This window comes from Bufo bufo, chromosome 1 (assembly GCF_905171765.1).
Source record: "Bufo bufo chromosome 1, aBufBuf1.1, whole genome shotgun sequence".
Taxonomy (NCBI): Eukaryota; Metazoa; Chordata; class Amphibia; order Anura; family Bufonidae; genus Bufo; species Bufo bufo.
The window spans coordinates 319,134,835-319,161,467 of NC_053389.1; the positions used below are offsets into that span (position 1 = coordinate 319,134,835).

The window sequence follows — 26,633 nt, forward strand, 5'->3', positions numbered from 1 at the left end:
GCTCAGTGTAGAAACACTTAAAGGCAGAGATCTTGATATCAATGAGGACTTGATACAGAAAGTTTATTAGAAATTTGTAAGACTTTTAATATTTGCTGAAATTGTAAAAGCCCTTTAAATGCCAATGTCTCTGTCATCTGCAAGACACTTGTGGTACTAGCATCCCAGACTTCAATCCAAAATTTTATTTCAGCTTCTATTATTCTGTTAATTCATATTCACTCACTGGTTAATTTCATTGTTTAGTACTTTGCCAAAAAAAATTCATTTCCAGTTAAAATGATTATTATTATTAAAGGGGTTATTCCTTAAATAATATTGATGACCTATTGGTCATCAAGATCAGATGGTGCAACACCCAGGACACCTGCCAATCAGCTGTTAGAAGAGGCTGGCATTCCGTGAGCACTGCAGCCTCTTCCTAGGCCATGTGATGTCAGCAAAAATCAGTGACATGGCATAGAAGTAAATGGGACTGCGCTGCAATAGCAAGCACAGGCTCTGTACAATGAGAGATGCAGGGAGCTCCGGGGGCTCCCTGGAACAGCTCATCGGCGTGGGTGCCAAGACTCAGACCCCGCTGATCTAATAATGATCACCTATCCTGAGGATAAGTGATCATTATCATTTCCCAGATAACCCCTTTAAAGGGAAAGTCCTATTTGGAAAACCAAAAAAGCCATTTTTTTTTGTCACCTTAAATCACAAAAAGCGTACTTCCAGACAATCAAAATCATATGCACCCTAAAATAGTACCAATCAAACCGTCATCTCATACCGAAAATAATTAGCCCCTACATAAGACAGTCTCCCCAAAAAATGTAAAATAAAACTATGGCTTTCAGTATATGGAGATACTAAAAAAAACATTTTTCTCAAAAATGCTTTATTATGTAAAACTGAAACAAACAACATATTGTCATTTAGTATTGTCGCGTCCGTAACAACCTGCTCTATAAAAATACCACATGATCTAACTGTGCCAAAACAGCTATTTTTTTGTTACCTTGCCTCACAAAAAGTGTAATATAGAGCAACCAAAAATTATATGTACCCTAAAATAGTACCAACAAAACTGCCACCTTATCCCGTAGTTTCCAAAATGGGGTCGCTTTTTGGGCATTTCTACTTTAGGGGTGCATCATGGGGGTCTTTAAATGTGACATGGCAGCTTTAAAATTATCCCAGTGAAATCTGCCTTCAAAAAAACATATGGCGCTCCTTTCCTTCTGCGCCCTGCCGTGCGCCCGTACAGCAGTTTACAGAAACACCCCACATGTGGTCGTAAACTACAGAATCGGGGCAATAAATATTGAGTTTTGTTTGGCTGTTAACCCGTGCTTTGTTAGCGGAAAATATTTTATTATAATGGAGAATCTGCTAAAGTGAAATTCTGAAATTTCCTCTCCATTTACCATTAATTCTTGTGGAACACCTAAAGGGGTAACAAAGTTTGTAAGATCAGTTTTGAATACCTTGAGGGGTGTAGTTTCTAAACTGGGGTCATTTTTGGGTGGTTTCTATTATGTAACCCCCACAAAGTGACTTCAGACCTGAACTGGTCCTTAAAAAGTGGGTTTTGGAAATTTTCCTTCTAAGGCTTCTAGCATCCCAAAAAAATAAAATTGCATTCACAAAATGATCCAAACATGAAGTAGACATATGGGGAATGTAAAGTAATTATTTTTGGCGGTATTACTATCTATTATAAAAGTAGAGAAATTGAAATTTGAAAATGTTTCCACATTTTTGGTATTTTGTTATGACTCCATTTGACCACTGTCATGAAGAAGTACAATATGTGACGAGAAAACACTCTCAGAATGGCCTGGATAAGTAAGAAAGTTTTAAAGTTATTACCACATAAAGTGACACATGTCAGATTTGTTTAAAATGGCCTGGTCCTTAAGGTGAAATATGGCAGGGTCCTTAAGGGGTTAATAGCTACATGCATCTCCCATGTAGTAACAATTCTGTAACATCTATTCTTATGTCTGTATGTTGTGCAATTCCTTTATTTCAACTAGAGGTTATGAATGAATTGCTATTAGCCTTCAGTAAGGGTACAGAGGGGAGGTAACAAGTTGGGGTGTACCTGCACAGTCTGAGAATGGCAGCACTTATTGGCTATAGTCACCCCCCCACCCCAACTTGTTACCTCCGCTCTGTACCCTTACTGCAGACTGCTAGCAATTTATTCATAACTTCTAGTAAATAATAAAGGAATGGCACAACATAGAGCCATAAGAATAGATGCTCCAGAATTGTTATTACATGGGGAATTAATGAAGCTATTAAAACGGGCATGTCAGAAGTGGTGAAAGGTCCTCTTTTATCTGATTAAAGGGTTTGTCCACTTTTGTTATATGTATAACCTATCCTGAGTTTTTTGCCGGAGGTGCCCGCCGGATCCGGAAAAACGCAAGTGTACTGAAAGCATTTGAAGACTGAGCCGTCTTCAAAATGCTTTCAGTGTTACTATGGCACCCAGGACGCTATTAAAGTCCTGGTTGCCATAGTAGGAGCGGGGAGCGGGGGAGCGGTATACTTAGTCCGTGCGGCTCCCGGGGCGCTCCAGAATGACGTCAGAGCGCCCCATGCGCATGGATGACGTGATCCATGTGATCACGTGATCCATGCGCTTGGGGCGCCCTGACGTCACTCTGGAGCGCCCGGGGAGCCGCACGGACGGTAAGTATGCTGCTCCCCCGCTCCCCGCTACACTTTACCATGGCTGCCAGGACTTTAGCGTCCCGGCAGCCATGGTAACCACTCTGAAAAAGCTAAATGTCGGGTCCGGCAATGCGCCGAAACGACGTTTAGCCTAAGGCCGGATCCGGATCAATGCCTTTCAATGGGCATTAATTCCGGATCCGGCCTTGCGGCAAGTCTTCAGGATTTTTGGCCGGAGCAAAAAGCGCAGCATGCTGCGGTATTTTCTCCGGCCAAAAAACGTTCCGTTCCGGAACTGAAGACATCCTGATGCATCCTGAACGGATTTCTCTCCAGTCAGAATGCATTAGGATAAAACTGATCAGGATTCTTCCGGCATAGAGCCCCGACGACGGAACTCTATGCCGGAAGAAAAGAACGCAAGTGTGAAAGAGCCCTTAGATGCCAAGCTCGCGCTCTGGCCTTGTTACCGGCATCCTCTGTGGTCAGTGAGGATGCCGGTTATTGATTTGAATACGCTCAGCCTCACTGAAGAGGCAGAGGGCATTCAAATTGCAATTCTTATTTTGGCCACCAGGTGGTAGGCCAACATAAGAAATGAGCAATAGTCAGTAATAAATGCATTTTAAAAATCCACGATTGTTAAAAATAAAAAAAAATCATTTTATACGCTCAAATATGAGCTTTAAAATCATTACAAAAAAACTTTAAAAAAAAATTACAAATATATAAAAAAAATTAAAACAAATATGAAAGTTTAAAGGGTTTCTGTCACCAGAATTAACCCTATTAAACTTTGTTGCTCCTGCTCCTAGAGGCTCCATTCTCCCACCTCAAGTCACGCCCTGCCGTTCTTGATTGACAGGGCCAGGCAGCGTTTGTCTCCTCCTGCCGGCCCTGTGTGCTGGGACTGCGCAGGCGAGAGATTTATCCAGTGCACAGGGCCGCCAAGAGGAGTGCCACGGCCTTCTCACTGCAGGCCCAGTGACGTCACGACTAGTATCAACTAGCGTGGGCGGGGCTAAGCTCCATTCAAGTGAACAGAGCTTAGCCCCGCCCATGCTAGTTGATACTAGTCGTGACGTCACTGGGCCAGCGGTAAACAGTGAGAAGGCCGCTGCGCTGCTGGAGCACCGCTGCCTTCTCAAACAGCTGATCGGCGGGGGTCCCGGGTGTTGGACCCCCACCGATCAGATGCTGATGATCTATCCAGAGGATAGATCAGTTAAAACAAAATGCAGAACCCCTTTAAAATTGTGCAGTAACCGGGGCATCCATAAAAATAGTACAGTTAGGGTCTGCTGACATTAGCACATCGCTAATGTCAGCCAGTTTAATAGGGTTAAAGGAGTTCTGCAGTTTGTTTTAAATGATGATCTTTCCTCTGGATCATGGGTGTCAAACACGCATGCGGCCCGCAATGAATATCTTTGCGGCCCGGCAAAGATGCAGCATCGCAGACTGCTATGTATGAGCTGGGAGAGAGGAGGGGCTGGAGTCCGTAACTAGGGGCGGGGCCCGGTGCAGTCACTGTACTCTTACACCGGGCCCCGCCGCTCACCAAAGTATTTATAAACGTGAATCCTTATCCTGTTATTAAGTTGAACTAACGCTGGTGCCATCCGCTCTGCCTGCTATGGAAGCGTGTTCGTAAGTGCTGTGGGGATACAGGGGAACATGGGAACATGGGAGAGCGCAGCGTTAGTTCAACTTAATAACAGGATAAGGATTCACGTTTATAAATACTTCGGTGAGCAGAGGGCCGGTGTATTGGGGGACACTGTTATGAGGGGGATCTGTGTATGACATATAGCAGTGTCATCCACAGATCCCCCCCATAACAGTTCCATCCACAGATCCCCCCACCTCATAACAATGCCATCCACAGATATCCCACCCCATAGCAGTACCATCCACAGATATCCCACCCCATAGCAGTACCATCCACAGATATCCCACCCCATAACAGTTCCATCCACAGATCCCCCACCTCATAACAATGCCATCCACAGATCCCCCCATAACAGCACCATCCACAGATCCCCCACCCCATAACAATGCCATCCACAGATCCCCCCCCACCCCATAACAATGCCATCCACAGATCCCCCACCCCATAACAATGCCATCCACAGATCCCCCACCCCATAACAATGCCATCCACAGATCCCCCCACCCCATAACAATGCCATCCACAGATATCCCACCCCATAGCAGTACCATCCACAGATCCCCCATAACAGTGCCATCCACAGATCCCCCATAACAGTGCCATCCACAGATCCCCCATAACCGTGCCATCCACAGATCCCCCATAACCGTGCCATCCACAGATCCCCCATAACCGTGCCATCCACAGATCCCCCATAACAGTGCCATCCACAGGTCCCCCATAACAGTGCCATCCACAGGTCCCCCACATGACAGTGCGTCATCCACAGATCCCCCATAATAGTGTCATGCACAGACCACCATTAATTCAAAGCCCACCAAAAGCACAACTTTTGGTTAAAAATATTTTTTTCTTATTTTCCTCCTCAAAAACCTAGGTGCGTCTTATAGTGAAGTTTAATATTTGTATATATATATATTGGTCTCACTTGTGTTATTGGGCAACGGGATGTTGGGGGTCAGCAGTCATGAAACAACAATGTTGTTCTATGAAAATGTACGATTTTTTATTTATTTTTTTGATGCGGCCCACATAAACTTAAATTTTGTTTTTTTTGGCCCATGTTAGCCTTTGTTTAACATGCTTGCTCTGGATAGATTCATCAGTATCTGACCGGCGGGGTTCAGACACCCGGGACCCCCGCTGATCAGCTGTTTGAGAAGGCAGCGGTGCTTCAGCAGTGCCGCGGCCTTCTCACTGTTTACCGCTGGCCCAGTGACGTCACGACTAGTATCAACTGGCCTGGGCGCGTCTAAGCTCCATTTAAGTGAACAGAGCTTAGACGCACCCAGGCCAGTTGATACTAGTTGTGACGTTACTGGGCCAGCGGTAAACAGTGAGTAGGCCGTGGCGCTGAAAGAAGGGTCAAAATGGCCAATTTGCCATTTTTTTTCTTGCCCAAACAAATGTAATAAAATGTGATCAAAATGTCACACACTCTCCAAAATGGTATCAATAAAAACTACAGATGACCAACTACATACCTCAGTAGATATAACTATTAAAAAGGAAAGGGGGTTAGAATATGGTGAAGTTTACATTTATTTTTTTACTATTTAGAAACAAAAAACCTATACATATGGGATATCGTTGTAATCGTACTGACCCAGAGAATGAAGGGCATGGGTCAGTTTTGCCGCAAATGGAACGCTTGGGAACAAAACCCGTAAAACGGTGGAGGAATTGCATTTCTCGCTCATATCATGGGGGGACACAGAACCGTGGGTATAGCTTGCGGCTGCCCCTAGGAGGCGGCACTAGGCTGAAAACTGTTAGCTCCTCTCCTGCAGGCTATACCCCCTCCAGCCTGGAGAGAGCATTTCAGTTTCTAGCTTAGTGTCGTAGGAGGCAGACCTCCCTGCTTAGCAGGGTGGCTCTTTTGGAAATTTTTATTTTATTTTTTATTTTATTAGGTTCATGGGGCACAGATTCGCATGGCGTCTGTCTCTCCCTGGGAGGCTAGCCGGTGTTGGTTGTCCCACCTTCCTTGCCCCCCCCCCCCAAGAAGACAAGTGGACCAGGGCAGCCTCGCTCCTCTGCTTCCCACCAGCAATAGGGCCACCTACTCACCAGCCCTATACTGCCCGGACCCCTGATGCCTTCTGCCAGCGGTCGTTGGGTGGCCCTGCTGGGACGACATCCAAGGGCGAAGTCCACAGAAGACAGGTGAGTATTACTCCCCTCTCTCCCTCCCTTAGCTCCTCACCCCTGTCTGCTGGGTAGCGATCTCCCTCCTGCGTCCTCAGATCCTCAGCGGCGGCGGTACAGCACTGCGGGGGTTAATGTCGGCAGCATCGCAACTGCAGCGGCTTTGCTACTACAAGGAGAGTGGTCCGATCTCTCCCTCTTCAGCGCTCTTCCTCCCCACTCCACTTCTTAAGTCTCCAGACATCTCCTGAGGCAACATGTCCGGCGCTATATTAACCCCTTCCCCTCTCATGGTGGCTCCTAGCATGCGAGCGGGGGGCGTGGCTTCTTCCCAGCCATTTCCTCACACGACCCGCGTGGGGGGCGGAGCCTATTTTCCCACCGCGGCACTCCGGAAGACCTCTCCAGCGCTCCCTTGCCACAAGGACACAGGACCTGGGACTTCTAATGGTAGGAGATCGCTACCCCCTCCAGCATAGAGAAGCCACACAGTCAGACCCAGCTAAGGCTACTTTCACACTAGCGTTCGGAGCGGATCCGTCTGATGTTTCATCAGACGGATCCGCTCCTATAATGCAAACGCTTTGCATCCGTTCAGAACGGATCCGTTTGCATAACAGTTTATTTCAGATCTGATTTTTCACTTCGGAAAACTCAGATCCGACAGTATATTCTAAACGCAGAAGCGTTCCCATGGTGATGTGGACGCTTCAAGTTAGAATATCCTGAGAACTGTGTACATGACTGCCCCCTGCCTGCCGGGTACATGACTGCCCCCTGCCTGTGTACATGACTGCCCCCATGACTGCCCCCCCCCCCCTCCTGTATTTAACTTATTGGTGGCCAGTGCGGCTCCCCCTCCCTCCCCAGTATTAATTGTAACCAGTGCGGCCCCCCTCCCTCTATATTCATCGGTGGCCAGTGCGGATATTAAATATGAGCAGTGCGGTCTCCCCCTCCCTCCCCAGTATTAAATATGAGCAGTGCGGTCTCCCCCTCCCTCCCCAGTATTAAATATGAGCAGTGCGGCCTCCCCCTCCCTCTATTCATTGGTGGCCAGTGCGGATTCAAAGTATTGTGATCAGTGCGGCCTCTCCCCCCCCCTCCCCCCCATCATTGGTGGCAGCGGAGAGTACCGATCGGAGTCCCAGTTTAAATCGCTGGGGCTCCGATCGGTTACCATGGCAGCCAAGACGCTATTGCAGTCTTGGCTGCCATGGTTACTTAGCAACAAATAGAATCATTATACTTACCTGAAGAGCTGCGATGTCTGTTACCGGCCGGGAGCTCCTCCTACTGGTAAAGTGACAGGTCTGTGCGGCGCATTGCCTATAGACCTGTCACTTACCAGTAGGAGGAGCTCCCGGCCGGTCACATAGATCGCAGCTCTTCAGGTAAGTATAATGCTGCTATTTGTTGCTAAGTAACCATGGCAGCCAAGACTGCAATAGCGTCTTGGCTGCCATGGTAACCGATCGGAGCCCCAATGATGGGGGGGGGAAGAGGAGAGGAGAGGCCGCACTGATCACAATACTTTGAATCCGCACTGGCCACCAATGAATAGAGGGAGGGGGGAGGCCGCACTGCTCATATTTAATACTGGGGAGGGAGGGAGGGAGGGGGAGACCGCACTGCTCATATTTAATACTGGGGAGGGAGGGGGAGGCCGCACTGGTCATATTTAATATCCGCACTGGCCACCGATGAATATAGAGGGAGGGGGGCCGCACTGGTTACAATTAATACTGGGGAGGGAGGGGGGGCCCGCACTGGCCACCAATAAGTTAAATACAGGAGGGGGGGGGTCTGCCCCCTGCTGCCTGGCAGCACCTGCCAGGCAGCAGGGGGCAGTCATGTACACAGTTCTCAGTATATTCTAACTTGAAGCGTCCCCATCACCATGGGAACGCCTCTGTGTTAGAATATACTGTCGGATTTGAGTTTCACGATGTAACTCAAATCCGATAGTATATTCTAACATAGAGGCGTTCCCATGGTGATGGGGACGCTTCAAGTTAAAATATACCATCGGATTGGAGAAAACTCCGATCTGATGGTATAATCCTGACTTTACATTGAAAGTCAATGGGGGACGGATCCGTTTGAAATTGCACCATATTGTGTCAATGTCAAACGGATCCGTCCCCATTGACTTGCATTGTAAGTCTGGACGGATCCGTTTGGCGCCAGGCGGACACGAAAACGCTGCAAGCTGCGTTCGGGTGTCCGCCTGCTGAGTGGAGGCCAAACGGTGCCAAACTGATGCATTCTAAGCGGATCCGCATCCACTCAGAATGCATTGGGGCAGTACGGATCCGTTCGGGGCCGCTTGTGAGAGCCTTCAAACGGAACTCACAAGCGGAGCCCCGAACGCTAGTGTGAAAGTAGCCTAAGACCCCTCCCCAGGCACCCTGCAGGACCACTTATTAAACCTGCACTTCATGTTCTGTTAAATTCCCTCGTAGCCAGTCACTCTCTATGCTCTGCATGTCAGGCGGCCCCACTGAGCCATCCCTCCATATTGTCACAACCCACAGGAGTTCAAGACCCCTCTGACTGTGGAGAACCTAACTGGGCAAGGTCCCTGTCCCGGGCAGTAGAAGACCTCTCCAAAGTCTCCCATTCCATTTTTTCATTACTGGGTCGTTTGGTAGAGAGATCACCCACAGTGCAGCCCTCACCTTCGCAAGGCGCACAAACTAGGAGCAGGCTTACTAGCAAGCGTCCCAGATAAGGTCGTCATTCCTCTTCTGACGCCTCTGCATCCCCTCCCCCTCTTGTTTCCCGATCTCAGACGTCCTACATTTTAGGTGACGGACTATCGGATGGTGAGATTGCGGATTCAGATACGGAGATGGACCTGGAGCAGTCTTCCCAGATTGCGTCTATGGTAGGTAGTCTGATTTCAGCTATCCGGGACACTTTCCAAGTTCAGGAGGAACTCCCAGCCACCAGGGAGTGTCATTTTTGCGTACAAAGCAGACCCCTAAGTCCTTCCCTGTACACAACGACTTTTCCGTTGTCACAAAGGCTTGGGACCAGCCAGGTTTGCGCTTCATTGTCCCAAAGTGGTTAGACTTGCTCTACCCTTTTCCAACTGGTTGTGTGGAAAAATGGGCCTCACCACCGAAGGTAGACCCACCGGTCGCTCGCCTCGCAAAGAACACGACTATTCCGGTGGCGGATGGCTCCTCTCTCCAGGACCCAGTAGATCGGCGCATTAACTCGCTATCGGTCTTTGCAGCCAGTGGTTCAGCCTTACTCCCGATCTTCGCATCGGCATGGGTAGCCAAGGCGGTTTCTGAGTGGGCCCTCCGTTTGAACCAAGACCTTGCGACCAATCTTCCTCCGGTGGAACTCCAGTCCTTGGCGGTACAAATTTCGCAGGCAGGAAAGTACCTCTGCGAAGCGGCTCTGGACGCGGGGACGATGGTCGCCCGTTCCTCGGCTTTCGTGGTATCTATCCGCCGAGAACTGTGGCTTAAAGTCTGGTCAGCGGATTCATCCTCCAAACGTTCTCTTTCCAGACTTCCCTTTGCCGGGTCTCAACTTTTTGGTACCCGGCTAGATGATATTATTTCGGAAGCAACAGGGGGAAAATCACCCATTTACTGCAACCCAAGGTGAAATGTTCCTTTCGTCCTAGGGTCACATCTTCCCGTTATCAGTCCTTTTGTAGGTTTGCGGGCACTCGTCCGGTGGCCCCACCTGCATTTAGGCCACCCAATCAGGACCAGCGAAAAGGCCCATCCTTCAAACCCCAGCCAGCATGGCGTCCGCGAGCGCAACAGCCTCGTTCCGCTCCCGGGAAACAGCCCTCAGCATGAAGGTGCGGCCCCATCCTTACAGGTGGGGGGTCGTCTCCTTCTTTTTCAGGAAATGTGGCGAACTCATATATCGGACGCTTGGGCACAAGAGGTAGTGACATCAGGATACAAGATAGAATTCAAATCTATCCCACCCAACCGTTTTTTCCTCTCCCAGCCGCCCAAGGATCCAGGTCGGGCGGCTGCTTTCTTCCAAGCAGTCCAGTCCCTTCTCATACGGGGCGTGATGATTCCGGTCCCCTTACACAAAAGATTTACGGGTTTCTATTTAAACCTTTTTCGTAGTACCCAAAAAGGAAGGCGATGTTCGCCCAGTGCTGGACCTCAAGATAGTGAATAGTTTCCTCCGCATTCAACGGTTCAAGATGGAGTCACTCCGCTCTGTGATTGCCTCTTTGGTACAGGGAGAACTCATGGCATCGATAGACATCCAAGGCGCCTACTTACACGTTCCCATTGCACCCGCTCATCTTTTTCTTCGTTTTGCCATTCATTCATGTCACTACCAGTTCGTTGCCCTGCCATTCGGCCTAGCGACAGCTCCGAGAGTGTTCACAAAGGGGCATCACTCTCCTCCCGTATCTAGACGATATCTTGATCAAAGCATCTACGTTCTCCCAATGCGAGGAGAGTCTTCAGATAACTTTTGAGTACCCTGTCCCTCTTCGGGTGGATAGTCAATCGGCGGAAATCCTGCTTATCTCCCACCACACAAATCAGGTTTCTGGGCATGATACTAGACTCGGGTGCAGCCGTGGTACGCCTGCCATTGGACAAGAGCGTGGACATTCTGAGATCTATACGCATATTACTCCAACGCCGCAATATGTCTATCCGCAATTGCATGCGGGTGCTGGGCATGATGGTGGCCTCCTTCGAGGCCATTCCCTTCGCTCAATTTCACACGAGGTGTTTTCAACGAGCCATTTTGTCATCTTGGGACAAATCCCCGAATTCTCTGGATCGCTGGATCCGGCTGTCCCTCCAAACGCGTACAGCCCTCGGTTGGTGGACAGAGTCTGCGCATCTGTTGGCGGGGAAATCCTTCCTTCTAGTGATATGGACGATCATTACAACAGACTCCAGCCTTCGCGGTTGGGGCGGAGTTCTCGCCACACGGACGGTCCAGGGTATTTGGTCTCCATTGGAGTCCAAACTTCCCATCAGCATACTGGAACTCCGGGCCATTTATCTCTCCCTTGTCCATTGGACTCCACTTCTGCAGGGTCGTCCGATCAGGGTGCAGTCGGACAATGCCACAGCTGTGGCCTACATCAACCACCAAGGAGGGACTCGCAGCCTTCCGGTGATGCAGGAGTCTGCGAAGATTTTGCAGTGGGCGGAGTCCCATGTTCCGATAATTTCGGCAGTCTTCATCTCGGGAGTGAACAACTGGACGGCAGACTTTCTCAGCCGGACAACAGTGGACCCGGGGGAGTTGTCCCTCCATCCGGAGGTGTTCGAGGCCATCTCTCTCAGGTGGGGACGTCCGGAAGCGGACCTGATGGCGTCCAGGTTCAATCACAAGCTTCCGTGCTTCCTCTCTCGCGCAAGGGATCCGGCAGCATCTGGACGCTCTCGTAGCGCCTTGGGACAGCTTTGCGTTTCTTTACGTGTTCCCACCGTTACCACTTCTACCTCGGATCCTACGAAGAATCAGGAAGGAAGGCATCAAGACGATCCTGATCGCCCCAGACTGGCCTCGACGAGCTTGGTACTCAGAACTCGTTCTTCTGCTAGGAGATGCTCCGTGGCCTCTTCCAATCAGAACCGATCTACTCTCCCAGGGCCCAGTGTTCCATCAGAGTTTAGATACGCTACGTTTAACGGCGTGGCTGTTGAAACGCAGAGGTTTTTCTGATTGCGTCATTCGAACCATGATTAGGGCCAGGAAACCTTCCTCTTCTAGGATTTACTACCGGACCTGGAAATCCTTCTTGCGTTTCTGCGAGGAACGAGCCCTTCCTCCCAGGCGTTTTTCCCTTCTGACGGTTCTAGAGTTCCTTCAGTCAGGATTGGACCTGGGCATGGCTCTCAGTTCCCTCAAAGGGCAGGTCTCTGCCCTGTCCATTTTTTTTCCAACGTACTCTAGCCGTCCTAGGTCCGGTCAAGACTTTCTAGCAAGGAGTAGCTCATACCGTTCCCCCCCCCCCATATCGGCCCCCATTACATTCTTGGGACCTGAACCTGGTTCTCGGTGCACTCCAGACAGCGCCGTTCGAACCTCCTGAGTGAAGTTTCCGTCCGTCTACTTTCCTGGAAAGTGGCCTTTTTAGTGGCCATTACCTCTATTCGACGGGTTTCGGAACTGGCAGCTCTCTCCTACAAGGAACCCTTTTTGGTGTTTCACCAAGATAAGGTGGTTCTTCGTCCAGTGCCATCTTTTTTTTTTTTACCAAAGGTTGTTTCTGCATTTCACGTGAATGAGGACATTGTTTTGCCCTCAGCCTTCCCATCCGCGGGAGGTCTCCCTCCATCGTCTGGATGTAGTACGGGCCTTGAACATCTATCTGTCGGTTGTGGCCCCCTTTAGACGCACTGACCCTCTGTTCGTTATCTCATTAGGCCCTTGTAAAGGTTTGGCAGCTTCAAAGGTGACTATTGCTCGGTGGATTCGCTCGGCCATTGCCGAGGCCTATCGTTACAGGGACAAGGTTCCTCCACCCGGGATCACGGCTCACTCTACCAGAGCGGTCGGGGCTTCTTGGGCACACCTCCACCACACTTCTGCATCTCAGTTGTGTAAAGCAGCGACTTGGTCTTCTCTACACACCTTTACTAAATTTTACCGGGTGCATTCATTGGATGCTTCTCTCGGCCGCAGGGTTCTGCAGGCCGCAGTTCAGTGATTTCCATAGAGAGTTTGTTTGGGAGAATTTTGTTTCCCTCCCTGGGGACTGCTTTAGGACGTCCCACGGTCCTGTGTCCCCCAATGATATGACCGAGAAAATTAGATTTTTGTGAACTCTCCTGTAAAATCTCTTTCTCGCTTGATTCATTGGGGGACACAGCACCCACCCACATATTGTTGTGAGGCAAGTGGGGTTCCTATTTTGTCTGTTGGGACCTTGTGTTTGGTTCGGTCTCATGACAGTATACAGTTTTCTGTTGATTTTTACTTTTAATTTGGTCTCTCTTACTGCTGGAGCACAAACTGAAATGCTCTCTCCAGGCTGGAGGGGGTATAGCCTGCAGGGGAGGAGCTAACAGTTTTCAGCCTAGTGTCGCCTCCTAGTGGCAGCAGAAAGCTATACCCACCGTCCTGTGTCCCCCAATGAATCAAGCGAGAGAGATTTTACAGGTGAGTTCACAAAAATCAAATTTTTTCTTCCAATTCCACCCCATTTGGAATTTTTTCCCGCATCCAACTACATTGTATGCCATATTAAAAAATGGTGGCATTAGAAAGTACAACTTTTCCCGCAAAAAGAAGCCCTCGTACAGTTATGTGAACAGAAAAAAAAAGTTGTGGCTCAAGGAAGATGGGGAAGAAAAATGAAAACGCAAAAACGAAAAACCTCCGGTATCCTAAGGTTTAAGAGCCTGTTTTTTTTGAGGGGATAGCAACATTTGTTTTGTGTTTTAATTTCCATCTTTTACAGAGTGGAATAATTAACATGTTACTACCTTCATTCTGTTCTTTGGTGCGATTAGATTGATATCAAATATGTGTAGTTTTAATACTTTTGCACAATGATGGCACATTTTATGCAACTAAGCTATTACGTTGCCATATTCCAAGAGCCACACATCAATGTGGACTTGATTTTAAAGGGAACCTGTCATCAACTTTATTCTGACCTTACAGATGGCAGTATAAAGTAGTGATAGAAATACTGATTTCAGCAGTGTGTCACTCATGAGCTAAAAGTAAGTGGTTGCTGAGAACCAGCATCATAATCATTACAGCGTCAAATCTACCTGAGAAGAGTCCTGGTTATTTATAATGTCCTGCTCTCTCACCCATCTGCTGATGAGTTGTGTCCCAGAGATAGGGAGAAAACTAGGTATTAGACTGTAAGTCATCAGCAGGTGGGCAGGGAGAGCAGGGATTCATGAATAACCAGGACTCTTCTCAGGTGGCCGGGACTCTTTACCAGGCCCAGTCTGCCATGATTGTGATGTTGGTTCTCGGCAACCACTTACTTTTAACTTCTAAATGACAGACCGCTGAAATCAACTCGCCTGTCTCTACTTTATACTGCTGTTAGTATGGGCAGCATAAAGTGGATGACAGGTTCCCTTTAACAGGACACTTTTTATTTATAAAAAAAATAAAAATATGGGGTACACATATAACTTATTATTTGTCTATTGAAGGTTGACTTCTGCTGCTGTTTTATTCTGCCATTTTTTTTATAAGCTTTATTTTACATGAGGCTTACATGTCATGCTTTCTTCATAGAATCTTATAGGCCAGGAAACGCGCCTCCAGAATTCTGGGAAGAGGGTATGCCACATTTGGTGGCAGATTAGAGGTAGAGCTTACTAAGAACTCATTTTCATACCCTATACCAGAGGAGCGTTGCCTGGCCTATAAGACTCCTTACGCCATTTAGGTGCTCTCTATAAGGAGTTATTGTATTACCCGAATTCTTTTTTTTATTTTTTATTTTTTTATTACACTGTATGCTATGAAAACAGCAATATGTGTATTTTATTAAAATAATGTTGTTTTTTTTTTTTTTTACTGTGAACACACTTTTTTAAATAAACTTATTTTTGTATACTTATTAGGGGACTTCATATTCTGATTGCATCTATAATTCTTTGGTATACTCATTATACCAAAGCTTTATTACCATCTATCTCTTGCACAGCCTAAGAGGCATATAGTTAAGGTAGGTCTGGAGGCACTCTGGGACACCGATAAATTGACAGATGGAATATAATCCTTCTGTCTAATCTCTTGAATGCCGTGGTATTTTTAACATGCCAGTCTAAGGAGTAAATTCCATTGGAGGAGTCCTACTCTAATCTACCTTTGAATGCTGCTGTATAGAACCTGAGCATTCACCGGGCTGGGCAGTGCCACATGGTGCCAGCACGTAGACTTTTCAGCTGCTGTTCATTGTGCAGCATTGTAATACTGTACATTTACTGTAATTCTATGGGCTTCCACATTCAACTTATCATATTTTCTTTCTTTAGGCTTCTGAAGAGAAGATTCGGACCACAGATACTCAAGTTCTAGTTGCAGCTGCTCAGAAGAAGCTTTTAGAAGAAAGATTGAAACTCATAGCAGAACTCTGGAATGCGGGTATCAAGGTAGATGCCCTTGTGTGATCCATGTATTGTCTCCATTATTGTAGGATTACAGATAATACTCATATTCCATCTGAGGGATGTGAAACAAGATTTCTATGAAGGATATATGGCAAATATTTGCTATACAATTTTTTCTGAAGAAAATGTCATGTTTCCTGATTTTCAGTGGGGGGTTAGGATCAGGATGCAATGTTGAATGTTTTTAACTTTTTTTTTACTGGAATTTTTTTTTCCTCACTAATCCACCTCTATAAATTTGCTCTGTGCCTATCTATACACACCCAATCCCATTTGCGCCCCCACACAGTAATAGTGCTCAGTACATAGTAAGGATGCCTCCTTGGTGCTCTCTAAGCGATCCTCAAGTCCCATAAGGGGACTAAAATGGCAGGGTGAGTTGACATCACGTTTTTGCCGTTTAACTTGGAAAAAAGAGGATACAGAAACATAGCACACCATGCTTTTCTATCCTGCAGATTTTGGTTAAAAAAAAATATATATTTTTATTTTTTTATTTTTTTTTACATTGGAACTTTATGGTGAACAGCTGCCACAGTTTGCCATCTTCTGCGGCATCCATTGTCGTATACTTTTTTTTTGTATACTTTAAATGGATGGCAAAAATTGTAAATCTAAAAATAAATCGGTAATAAAAATTAAAGATAATTTGTATCACAGTGTCTGTAAATGTCCAAACTATTAACATATAAAAATATTTATTGTGTGGTGAAAGCCATAAAGGAAAAATAAATCAAAATGGATGATTTGCCATTTTTTGCAAATAGAATCCCTGTAGTTAAGCAAACTCCAATTCCCTAGGTTCCTTCATTTTGTTCTGAATTGTACACTGCTCAAAAAAATAAAGGGAACACTTAAACAACACAATGTAACTCCAAGTCAATCACACTTCTGTGAAATCAAACTGTCCACTTAGGAAGCAACACTGAGTGACAATCAATTTCACATGCTGTTGTGCAAATGGGATAGACAACAGGTGGAAATTATAGGCAATTAGCAAGACACCCCCAATAAAGGAGTGGTTCTGCAGGTGGTAACCACAGACCACTTCTCAGTTCCTATGCTTCCTGGCTGATGTTTTGGTCACTTTTGAATGCTGGCGGTGCTTTCACTCTAGTGGTAGCATGAGACGGAGTCTACAACCCACACAAGTGGCTCAGGATGGCACATCAATGCGAGCTGTGGCAAGAAGGTTTGCTGTGTCTGTCAGCGTAGTGTCCAGAGCATGGAGGCACTACCAGGAGACAGGCCAGTACATCAGGAGACGTGGAGGAGGCCGTCGGAGGGCGTCGGAGGGCAACAACCCAGCAGCAGGACCGCTACCTTCGCCTTTGTGCAAGGAGGAACAGGAGGAGCACTGCCAGAGCCCTGCAAAATGACCTCCAGCAGGCCACAAATGTGCATGTGTCTGCTCAAACGGTCAGAAACAGACTCCATGAGAGTGATATGAGGGCTCGACGTCCACAGGTGGGGGTTGTGCTTACAGCCCAATACCGTGCAGGACGTTTGGCATTTGCCAGAGAACACCAAGATTGGCAAATTCGCCACTGGAGCCCTGTGCTCTTCACAGATGAAAGCAGGTTCACATTGAGCACATGTGACAGACGTGACAGTCTTGAGACGCCGTGGAGAACGTTCTGCTGCCTGCAACATCCTCCAGCATGACCGGTTTGGCATTGGGTCAGTAATGGTGTGGGGTGGCATTTCTTTGGAGGGCCGCACGGCCCTCCATGTGCTCGCCAGAGGTAGCCTGACTGCCATTAGGTACCGAGATGAGATCCTCAGACCCCTTGTGAGACCATATGCTGGTGCGGTTGGCCCTGGGTTCCTCCTAATGCAAGACAATGCTAGACCTCATGTGGCTGGAGTGTGTCAGCAGTTCCTGCAAGACGAAGGCATTGATGCTATGGACTGGCCCGCCCGTTCCCCAGACCTGAATCCAATTGAGCACATCTGGGACATCATGTCTCGCTCTATCCACCAACGTGACATTGCACCACAGACTGTCCAGGAGTTGGCAGATGCTTTAGTCTAGGTCTGGGAGGAGATCCCTCAGGAGACCGTCTGCCACCTCATCAGGAGCATGCACAGGCGTTGTAGGGAGGTCATACAGGCACGTGGAGGCCACACACACTACTGAGCCTCCTTTTGACTTGTTTTAAGGACATTACATCAAAGTTGGATCAGCCTGTAGTGTGTTTTTCCACTTTAATTTTGAGTGTGACTCCAAATCCAGAACTCCATGGGTTGAAAAATTAGATTTCCATTTTTTTTTATTTTTGTGTGATTTTGTTGTCAGCACATTCAACTATGTAAAGAACAAAGTATTTCAGAAGAATATTTAATTCAGATCTAGGATGTTATTTTTGTGTTCCCTTTATTTTTTTGAGCAGTGTATAATTTCATATTTGGTGCCTTCCCCTTTGGTTTGGTATCCGCTCCCAGGCAACTCCGCACTAGGAGAGTTGCGGTCCATTCTTATCTTGACAGTGTTTTGTTGAAGTACAAGCTGACCAACCTTCAAATCACTTTGGACAACCTTCGGTAGGATTATCAACAAACAGAAGACATCCTGTATTCCAACCCAATGGATGGAACATCTGGACAAGCTCCTTTCCACCCTGGTGGACAAGGTCCTGTTTCCACAGGACAATGTGGTCTCATTTCAGTTTGTGGATGTCCTTCCTTCCCAATACAGTTCACATCCAATTTGGCTTTCTATGTGGTTCTGGGGCCAAATAGGCCCTCCAACACTCTCAATTTCACACCCGTCTTCTCCAGCTAGCAATTTTGTCCACTGGTACAAGGTCTATGGTGGGACTCTTCTCCAGGGCACCTCCTTCTTCCCCTGTGTTGGCTGGTTAATTTGCGAAACACCTGTGGAGTCAAAATGCTCACTATACCCAATGCTACATTCTGTGAGGGGTGCAGTTTCTAAAATGGGGTCACTTTTTTGGGGTTTCTTTTTTTATTTAACCTCTGAGCCAATGCAGTTTTTGGCCAGTCCTCTATACATCGCCAATCTAGACCTCAAATACACATGGTGCTCTTTCTCTTCTGCACCCTGCAATGTGCCCATACAGCAGCTTCTGACCAAATAGTGGGTATTGTCGTTTAAAGAGGTCCTTTCATGGGTTTGTAGTAAGTGAGATAAATATCTGTACCTGCGGGGTACCCCCCACTGTGCTGCCGCGCTGCCTGTTTTTTTAAAATAGCGCTCCTGCGTCCCATTATGGCCCCCCGCAAATTTCGCTCTCTGCGCTGCGATTGGACTGCGCTACAGCCAGGGGAGAAGGAGACGCCCACAGAGAGAGACTGTGTCTCCTCCCCATTGCTCCGATGCTCAGTATTGGCATACTGAGCACAAAATTTGCGGGGTGCCATAACGGGGCGCAGGAGCGCTATTCTAAAAAACACCTGTGGGGTCAAAGTCCTTACTACATCCCTTGAAAAATTCCTAGAGTGTTGTAGTTTCCAAAATGGGGTAACTTTTTTTTTTTTTTTTTTTGGGGGGGGGGGGGGGGTTAGGGGTGGTTACCATTGCAGGGGTACCTCATAGTCTGGTCCAGTAAAATCTGCCCACCAAAAGTCATATGGCAATCCATCCCTTCAGAGCCCTGCTGTGTGACCACATATGGGGTGCTGCCGTATTCAGGTGAAAATAGTTTTAAAAAAATTGTTTAACTCCTTAAGGACACAGCCTTATTTCACCTTAAGGACCAGGCCATTTTTTGCAAATCTGACCAGTGTCAGTTTAAGTGGTGATAACTTTAAAACGCTTTGACTTATCCAGGCCATTCTGAGTTTGTTTTTTCGTCACATATTGTACTTCATGACACTGGTAAAATGAAGTAAAAAAAATTAAGTTTTATTTATAAAAAAAAATGCCAAATTTACCAAAAATTAGTAAACAATTGCCAATTTCCAAGTTTCAATTTCTCTACTTCTATAATACATAGTAATACCTACAAAAATAGTTATTACTTTACATTCCCCATTTGTCTACTTCATGTTTGGATAATTTTGGGAATGATATTTTATATTTTGGGGATGTTACAAGGCTTAGAAGTTTGGAAGCAAATTTTGAAATTTTTCAGACATTTTCAAAAACCCAATTTTTAGGGACCAGTTAAGGTCTGAAGTCACTTTGTGAGACTTATATAATAGAAACCACCCAAAAATGGAGATAAAATTTCAGAATTTAGATTTTTTGGCAAATTTTCCATTTTAATCTATTTTTTCCAGTAACAAAGCAAGGGCTAACAGCCAAACAAAACTCCATATTTATTGCCCCGATTCTGTAGTTTGCAGAAACACCCCATATGTGGCCGTAAACTACTGTACGGGCACACAGTAGGGCGTAGAGGGAAAGGTGCACCATATGGTTTTTGGAAGGCAGATTTTGCTGGACTGGTTTATTTACACCATGTCCCATTTGAAGCCCCCCTGATGCACCCCTAGAGTAGAAACTCCATAAAAGTGACCCCATATAAGAAACTACACCCATCAAGGTATTCTAAACTGACTTTACAAACTTTTTTTTAACTCTTCAGGTGTTGCACAAGAGTTATTGGCAAATGGGGATGAAATTTGAGAATTAATTTTTTTTTGCCACATTTTTTATTTTAACCCATTTTTTCCACTAACAAAGCAAGGGTTAACAGCCAAACAAGACTATCTTTATTGCCCTGACTCTGCCGTTTACAGAAACACCCCATATGTGGTCGTACACTACTGTACGGCCACACGGTGGGGCGTAGAGGGAAAGGAGCGCCGTGTGGTTTTTGGAGGGCTGATTTTTATTGACCGGTTTATTTACACAGTGTCCTGTTTCAACCCCCCTGATGCACCCCTTAAGTAGAAACTCCCTAAAAGTGACCCCATTTTGGAAACTACGGGATAAGTTGGCGGTTTTGTTGGGACTATTTTTAGGGTACATAGGATTTTTGGTTGCTCTATATTACATTTTTGTGAGGTAAGGTTACCAAAAATTTTAATTCTGAAATTTAATCTCCATTTGCCATTAACTGTTGAGGAACACCTAAAGGGTTAATAAAGTTTGTAAAATCAGTTTTAAATACCTTGAGGGGCTTAGTTTCTTAGTTGGGGACTCTTTTAGGGAGTTTCTACTCTAGGCGTGCATCAGGGGGTCTTCAAAAGGGGGTTGAATACGGGAATCTCGCCGCTCGTACACACGAAACATGTAAGTGTACCCTGAGGTACTCTCACAAAGTTTGTACAGCTTCACGCCATACCTCGCCCGCTTTGAGGGAACATACTGGCGGAAAATGAGTCTCCCCTTGAACGCAATCAGAGACTCATCAACTGCAACCTCCCTTCCAGGTACATAGGCCTGTACAAATTTGGCCCCAAAGTGATCGATGATCGGCCGTATACAGACGGTCATAGGCAGGATCACCTTGGGGGGGGGGGGGGGGGGGGGGGGGGGGACATGCTGCATTATCTGAATAATGCAGGTATTTCCGGATGGCCTCAAACCGGGTACGTGTCATGGCCGTACTGTAAAGTGGGGTCTGGTAGAGGACGTCCCCACTCCAGTAATGCCTGACACTAGGTTTTTTGACTAGGCCCATGTGCAGCCCGAGGCCCCAAAATGTCCTCATCTCGGCTGCACTGACCGGGGTCCAGCCACCGGGCCTAGCCAAAAAGGAGCCCAGGTGTTGAGCAACGAACTGTTGGGCGTACAGGTTCGTCTGCTCCACCATTAGATTTACCAGTTGGTCATTGAAAAAAAGACTAAAGTCATATTCAGTGGCCGGACGCTAAGAGTGCCGGCCACAGTCAGCGTACGCACACAAAAAAAATAAATGCCTGCCCCCCCAAAAAAAGTTGGGGGGGGGGGGGGGGGGTCTAGGGTCACACAGCTGTGCTGTGGACCCCAGACACCCTACTTAGGGTGATGCAATAAAACTTTTTTTTCACACTAACTTTCCCTTTATTATCCCTGCCTAGCCCAACCTTTCCCTATACTTTCCCTAATTACCTGCTGATCAGAAGGGGGGTGCTGGGGCACAGATGGGGTGATGCTCCACACGTGCAGGCAGCGCTCCTCTCTCCTCGGGCTCCGGACACAAAAGGAGGAGGAGAGGAGCGCTGCTATGATTTGAATCTCCCGCCGGCCCGCCCTCCTACTAATCAGAGGCGATCCTGAGAGGTGATGTCACCATCACCACTCAGGATCTAAGGATGGTGATTGGTGGGATAAAAACACACCACCGATCACCATCCTGTTCCGGGTTATCGGGTCCTCAGAGACCTGAATAACCCGGAAACGCAGCAAACCGCTGGTCTGAATTGACCTGCGGTTTGCTGCGATCGCCTACACGGGGTGGTCACAGCACCCCCCGGCGCATTTGCCCCAGATGCCTGCTCAATGATTTGAGCAGGCACCAAGTTCCGATCAACGCCCGCCGCGCGGCGGTGATTGAAAATACACAAGGGCGTAAGGGTATGCCCTGTGTCCTTAAGTACCAGGACATAAGGGTGTACCTGTACGCCCTGTGTCCGGAAGAGGTTAAAGAGTTGGTTCCAAAACAACATATTGGAAAAAATATATACATTTTCACTTTCACTGCTAAATTCTCTGAAAAACCAGTTGGGTCACAGCTAGGGATGAGCGAAGTATTGGAAAATTTGAATCGGCTGCTTTGTGACGGGGAGCTGCAATTGCACCTTTCTCCGTCACTGTACCCCTCAGGTGCCATGATCATACTTGATTGCAGCATCTGATACGGTAGTAAAAACACAATGTAAAATTAACAGAACAATACATTAAATCATACTTGCCTCCTCCATTTGATTGCGTCGGGTCGCCGGATCTGGCGTGAAATCTTGCACGGCCCGAGATGACGTCATACGTCTCTATACACAGGATTTCTTGTGAAATCTTCAATCAAGATAGTGGCAGCCAGCCCGTTGCTAGCAAATGGATGAGGAAAGTATGATTTTTTTTGTTTTCTACACAATTTCAGGTAAAATCAATGTGCTACCATGAAGCATGAGGAAATTCTGCTTAGCGGCAAATTGAACTTATCCTGAAATTCGGATTAAATTCCACTTCGTTAGGTTTGATTCGCTCAACACTAGGCACAGCACTCACTATATATCCCTCTAAAAATTTCTAGAAGGGTGTTGTTCCCAAAGTAGGATCACTTTTGGGGAGTTTCCACTGGAGGGGTGTGTCATGACTTCTATTATGACATGGTGCCCAAATACCATTTCAGCAAAATCCACATGGTGCTCCTTCCGTTCTGTATCTTACAGTGTGCCCATACAGCAGCATACGACCACATGTTGGTGTTATTGTAAACTGCAGAATCAGGGTTATACTGGGATTTGTTTTACTATTAAATTGGAAAATCCGCAAAAAACTAAATATTACATTTTTTAAATTTCACACCTATTTTTCTTCAATTCCAGTGTAACACCTAAAGGGTTAACAAAGTTTGTAAAATAAGTTTTGAATAATTTGAGTAGTGTAGTTTCTAAAATGGGGTCATTTGTGTTTATCATTTTAAAAGTTCTGTGCCTGTACAAGTGTGCAATTAAATATTTTAAAGTAAAATCTGTGCAAATTGGGTGCACCTTTCCTTTTGGGCTTTGCTATGTTTGGAATGCACAGGAATAGAGCCACAACAGGAATATGTCTTAAAATGAGAGAAGTGGGGTGATAAATTAATGGGTACATTTCTTTGTTTTTATTTGCACTGTGCAAAAAATCTGTCTTTAAAAGGAGATATTTGTGAAAAAATTGCATTTAAATTTTTTCACTTGCTATTTATTTCTACCAGAAAAACTTTAGGACAAAGATACACCCGCAGGGGAGGGGCCTACTATTCAAAATGTTGTCACTTTGGGGGGTTTTAAATCATTCTGACACGTGAGCCCCCACAAATTTGGTTTGGTGCAGGAAAACGTACTGTATTTTAAAATTTTAAAATGTAAATATTTAAACATTTTGGTTAGAAGTTAAAAAAAAGTCTTCTGAACTGTTCAAAAATTTAAAGTTTTTCAAATGTGCATCTAAAACAAAGTAAACATGGAAATATCAGATATATAACATTTTTGTATAGTATGTATTAGGGCTGCACGATATATCGCAAAAGTAATCGAATCGCGATAAACGGAAAATGCGGTTTGGCGATTCGGCCGAGCCGAAAATGCCGCGATTATTATATATGAAGGGGCCCCTATTGATAAAAAAAAGTCCTCTGTCCTATTGATAACAGGTCCAGCCTCTGTACTTACTTTCACAATGAATGCACTGCAGCGACGAGCGGGAGCGAGCGAGGCAGCCGGCCGGCGCGGGACTGACGTCACTTAGTCACGCTCCTGCTTCCTGAATTAAGTGGGAGGAGCGTGACAGTGACGTCAGTCACGCGCCGGCCGGCTTGCTCTCTGCCGCTCTCTGCACTGCAGTGCATTCATAGTGAAAGTACAGAGGCTGGCCATTTTATGATAGAGCGGCGCCCAGGGATCTAAGTGCACTTACTATTATTCCTGGGCGCCGCTCCGTTCGTCCGCTGTGGCCCCCGGTATTTTCAGCATTCAGAGGAAGGAGGAGGAGACGCCAGTGTCTGTCCTTCTCCATAACAGCAGCGCTGTCCAATCAGAGCGCAGAGCTCAGAGCCAGGGAGAAAAAAAACTCCCGAGCTCTGAGCTGTGATTGGACAGCGCTGCTGTCATGGAGACGGAGACTCACTGGCGTCTCCTCCGCCTTGCTTTGAATGTTGAAAATACCGGGGGCCACAGCGGACGAACGGAGCGGCGCCCAGGAATAATAGTAAGTGCACTTAGATCCCTGGGCGCCGCTCTATGCAGCCTGCTACCAAGTTCATATTCTTTGGACCTATGAAAGGTCCTCTTTAATTACATTCATTGGTGGCGCAGTGTGCGCAGTTTAGGACACATGAAGGGACACATAGGGCCATAAGGGGGACCAGCATAAGATGCTATATGTGTGTCTTATGCTGGCCCCCATCGTGGCCCCATGTGTTATAGCACACATCCCCTATAACAGCGTCCTCCACAGATCCCCCATAACAGTGCCCTCCACAGATCCCCCACATAACAGCGTCATCCACAGATCCCCCACATAACAGCGTCATCCACAGATCCCCCACATAACAGCGTCATCCACAGATCCCCCACATAACAGCGTCCTCCACAGATCCCCCACATAACAGCTCCATCCACAGATCCCCCACATAACAGCGTCCTCCACAGATCCCCCACATAACAGCGTCCTCCACAGATCCCCCACATAACAGCGTCCTCCACAGATCCCCCACATAACAGCGTCCTCCACAGATCCCCCATAACAGCGTGCTCCACAGATCCCCCATAACAGCGTGCTCCACAGATCCCCCACATAACAGCGTCCTCCACAGATCCCCCACATAACAGCGTCATCCACAGATCCCCCACATAACAGTGCGTCATCCACAGATCCCCCACATAACAGCGTCATCCACAGATCCCCCACATAACAGCGTCATCCACAGATCCCCCACATAACAGCGTCCTCCACAGATCCCCCACATAACAGCGTCCTCCACAGATCCCCCACATAACAGCGTCATCCACAGATCCCCCACATAACAGCGTCATCCACAGATCCCCCACATAACAGCGTCATCCACAGATCCCCCACATAACAGCGTCATCCACAGATCCCCCACATAACAGCGTCATCCACAGATCCCCCACATAACAGCGCCATCCACAGATCCCCCACATAACAGCGCCATCCACAGATCCCCCACATAACAGCGTCATCCACAGATCCCCCACATAACAGCGTCATCCACAGATCCACCACATAACAGTGTCATCCACAGATCCCCCATATAACAGCGTCATCCACAGATCCCCCATATAACAGCGCCATCCACAGATCCCCCACATAACAGTGCCATCCACAGATCCCCCACATAACAGTGCCATCCACAGATCCCCCACATAACAGTGCCATCCACAGATCCCCCACATAACAGTGCCATCCACAGATCCCCCACATAACAGTGCCATCCACAGATCCCCCACATAACAGTGCCATCCACAGATCCCCCACATAACAGTGCCATCCACAGATCCCCCACATAACAGCGCCATCCACAGATCCCCCACATAACAGCGCCATCCACAGATCCCCCATAACTATGTCATACCCAGCCGCGTCAGCGGCTCATATGGGAAAATCCAAGCAAATAGACCTCTAGCACAATTCCCTTAAAATATCGCATCGCACATCGTTATCGCAATTTTTAGGGCCCTAATCGCAATCGCACAAAATTCCCATATCGTGCAGCCCTAGTATGTATGTATATATGTGACATTATGTGACATTGCAGTTAAAAATATGGAAAAATTCATTTTTTGTTTAAAATTTAACCAATTTTTGAGTTTTTAGTAAATATATGCAAATTGTCTAGGTCTAATTTTACCACCTAAATATAGTACAATATATGAGGAAAAAATGTCTGAATTACTTGGGTGTGCTATACATTTAATGAGGTATTCTCTGATAAAATCGCACATGCCAGATTTATAAAACTTGTTTTGGTCATTAACCCTTTAGCTACCAGGGCTGTACATGTACAGCGCTGGTACGGTCTTTAACCCCTTCTCGCAATATCATGTACGTGGGGTAATGTGGTGTTGCACCCGCTGTACTGAATTGAAACAGGGATCAAACCCTGAAAACGTTTAGTCCCACAGTGGGACAAATATAAAAAGTGAAAAGATTTTTTTTTTTTTTATTATAAAAATAAAAAAAAAATTCAAGATTCAAGTAAAAAAATAATTTTCTTTTCCCCAAAATAAAGTAAAAAAAAAAAATTGTAAAAAAATAAAGAATATAAGAAAAGTAGACATATTAGGTATTGCCGCGTCCGTATCAACCGACTCTATAAAAATATCACATGACCTAACCCCTCAGTTGAACACTGTAAAAAAAAAAAAAAAAAATATATATATATATATATATATATATATATATATAATGT

At 46.6% G+C, this 26,633-nt stretch overlaps 1 protein-coding gene across 1 annotated transcript in view; it reads left to right on the forward strand.

The window, feature by feature from the left end:
* LOC121008948 (histidine--tRNA ligase, cytoplasmic-like) overlaps positions 1–26,633 on the forward strand; it is a 113,949-nt gene that overhangs the window by 54,690 nt on the left and 32,626 nt on the right. Inside the window, exon 11 of the mRNA XM_040441785.1 lies at positions 15,472–15,588. Coding sequence (XP_040297719.1) covers positions 15,472–15,588 — 117 coding nt within the window. The remainder of the gene's footprint in view (positions 1–15,471; positions 15,589–26,633) is intronic.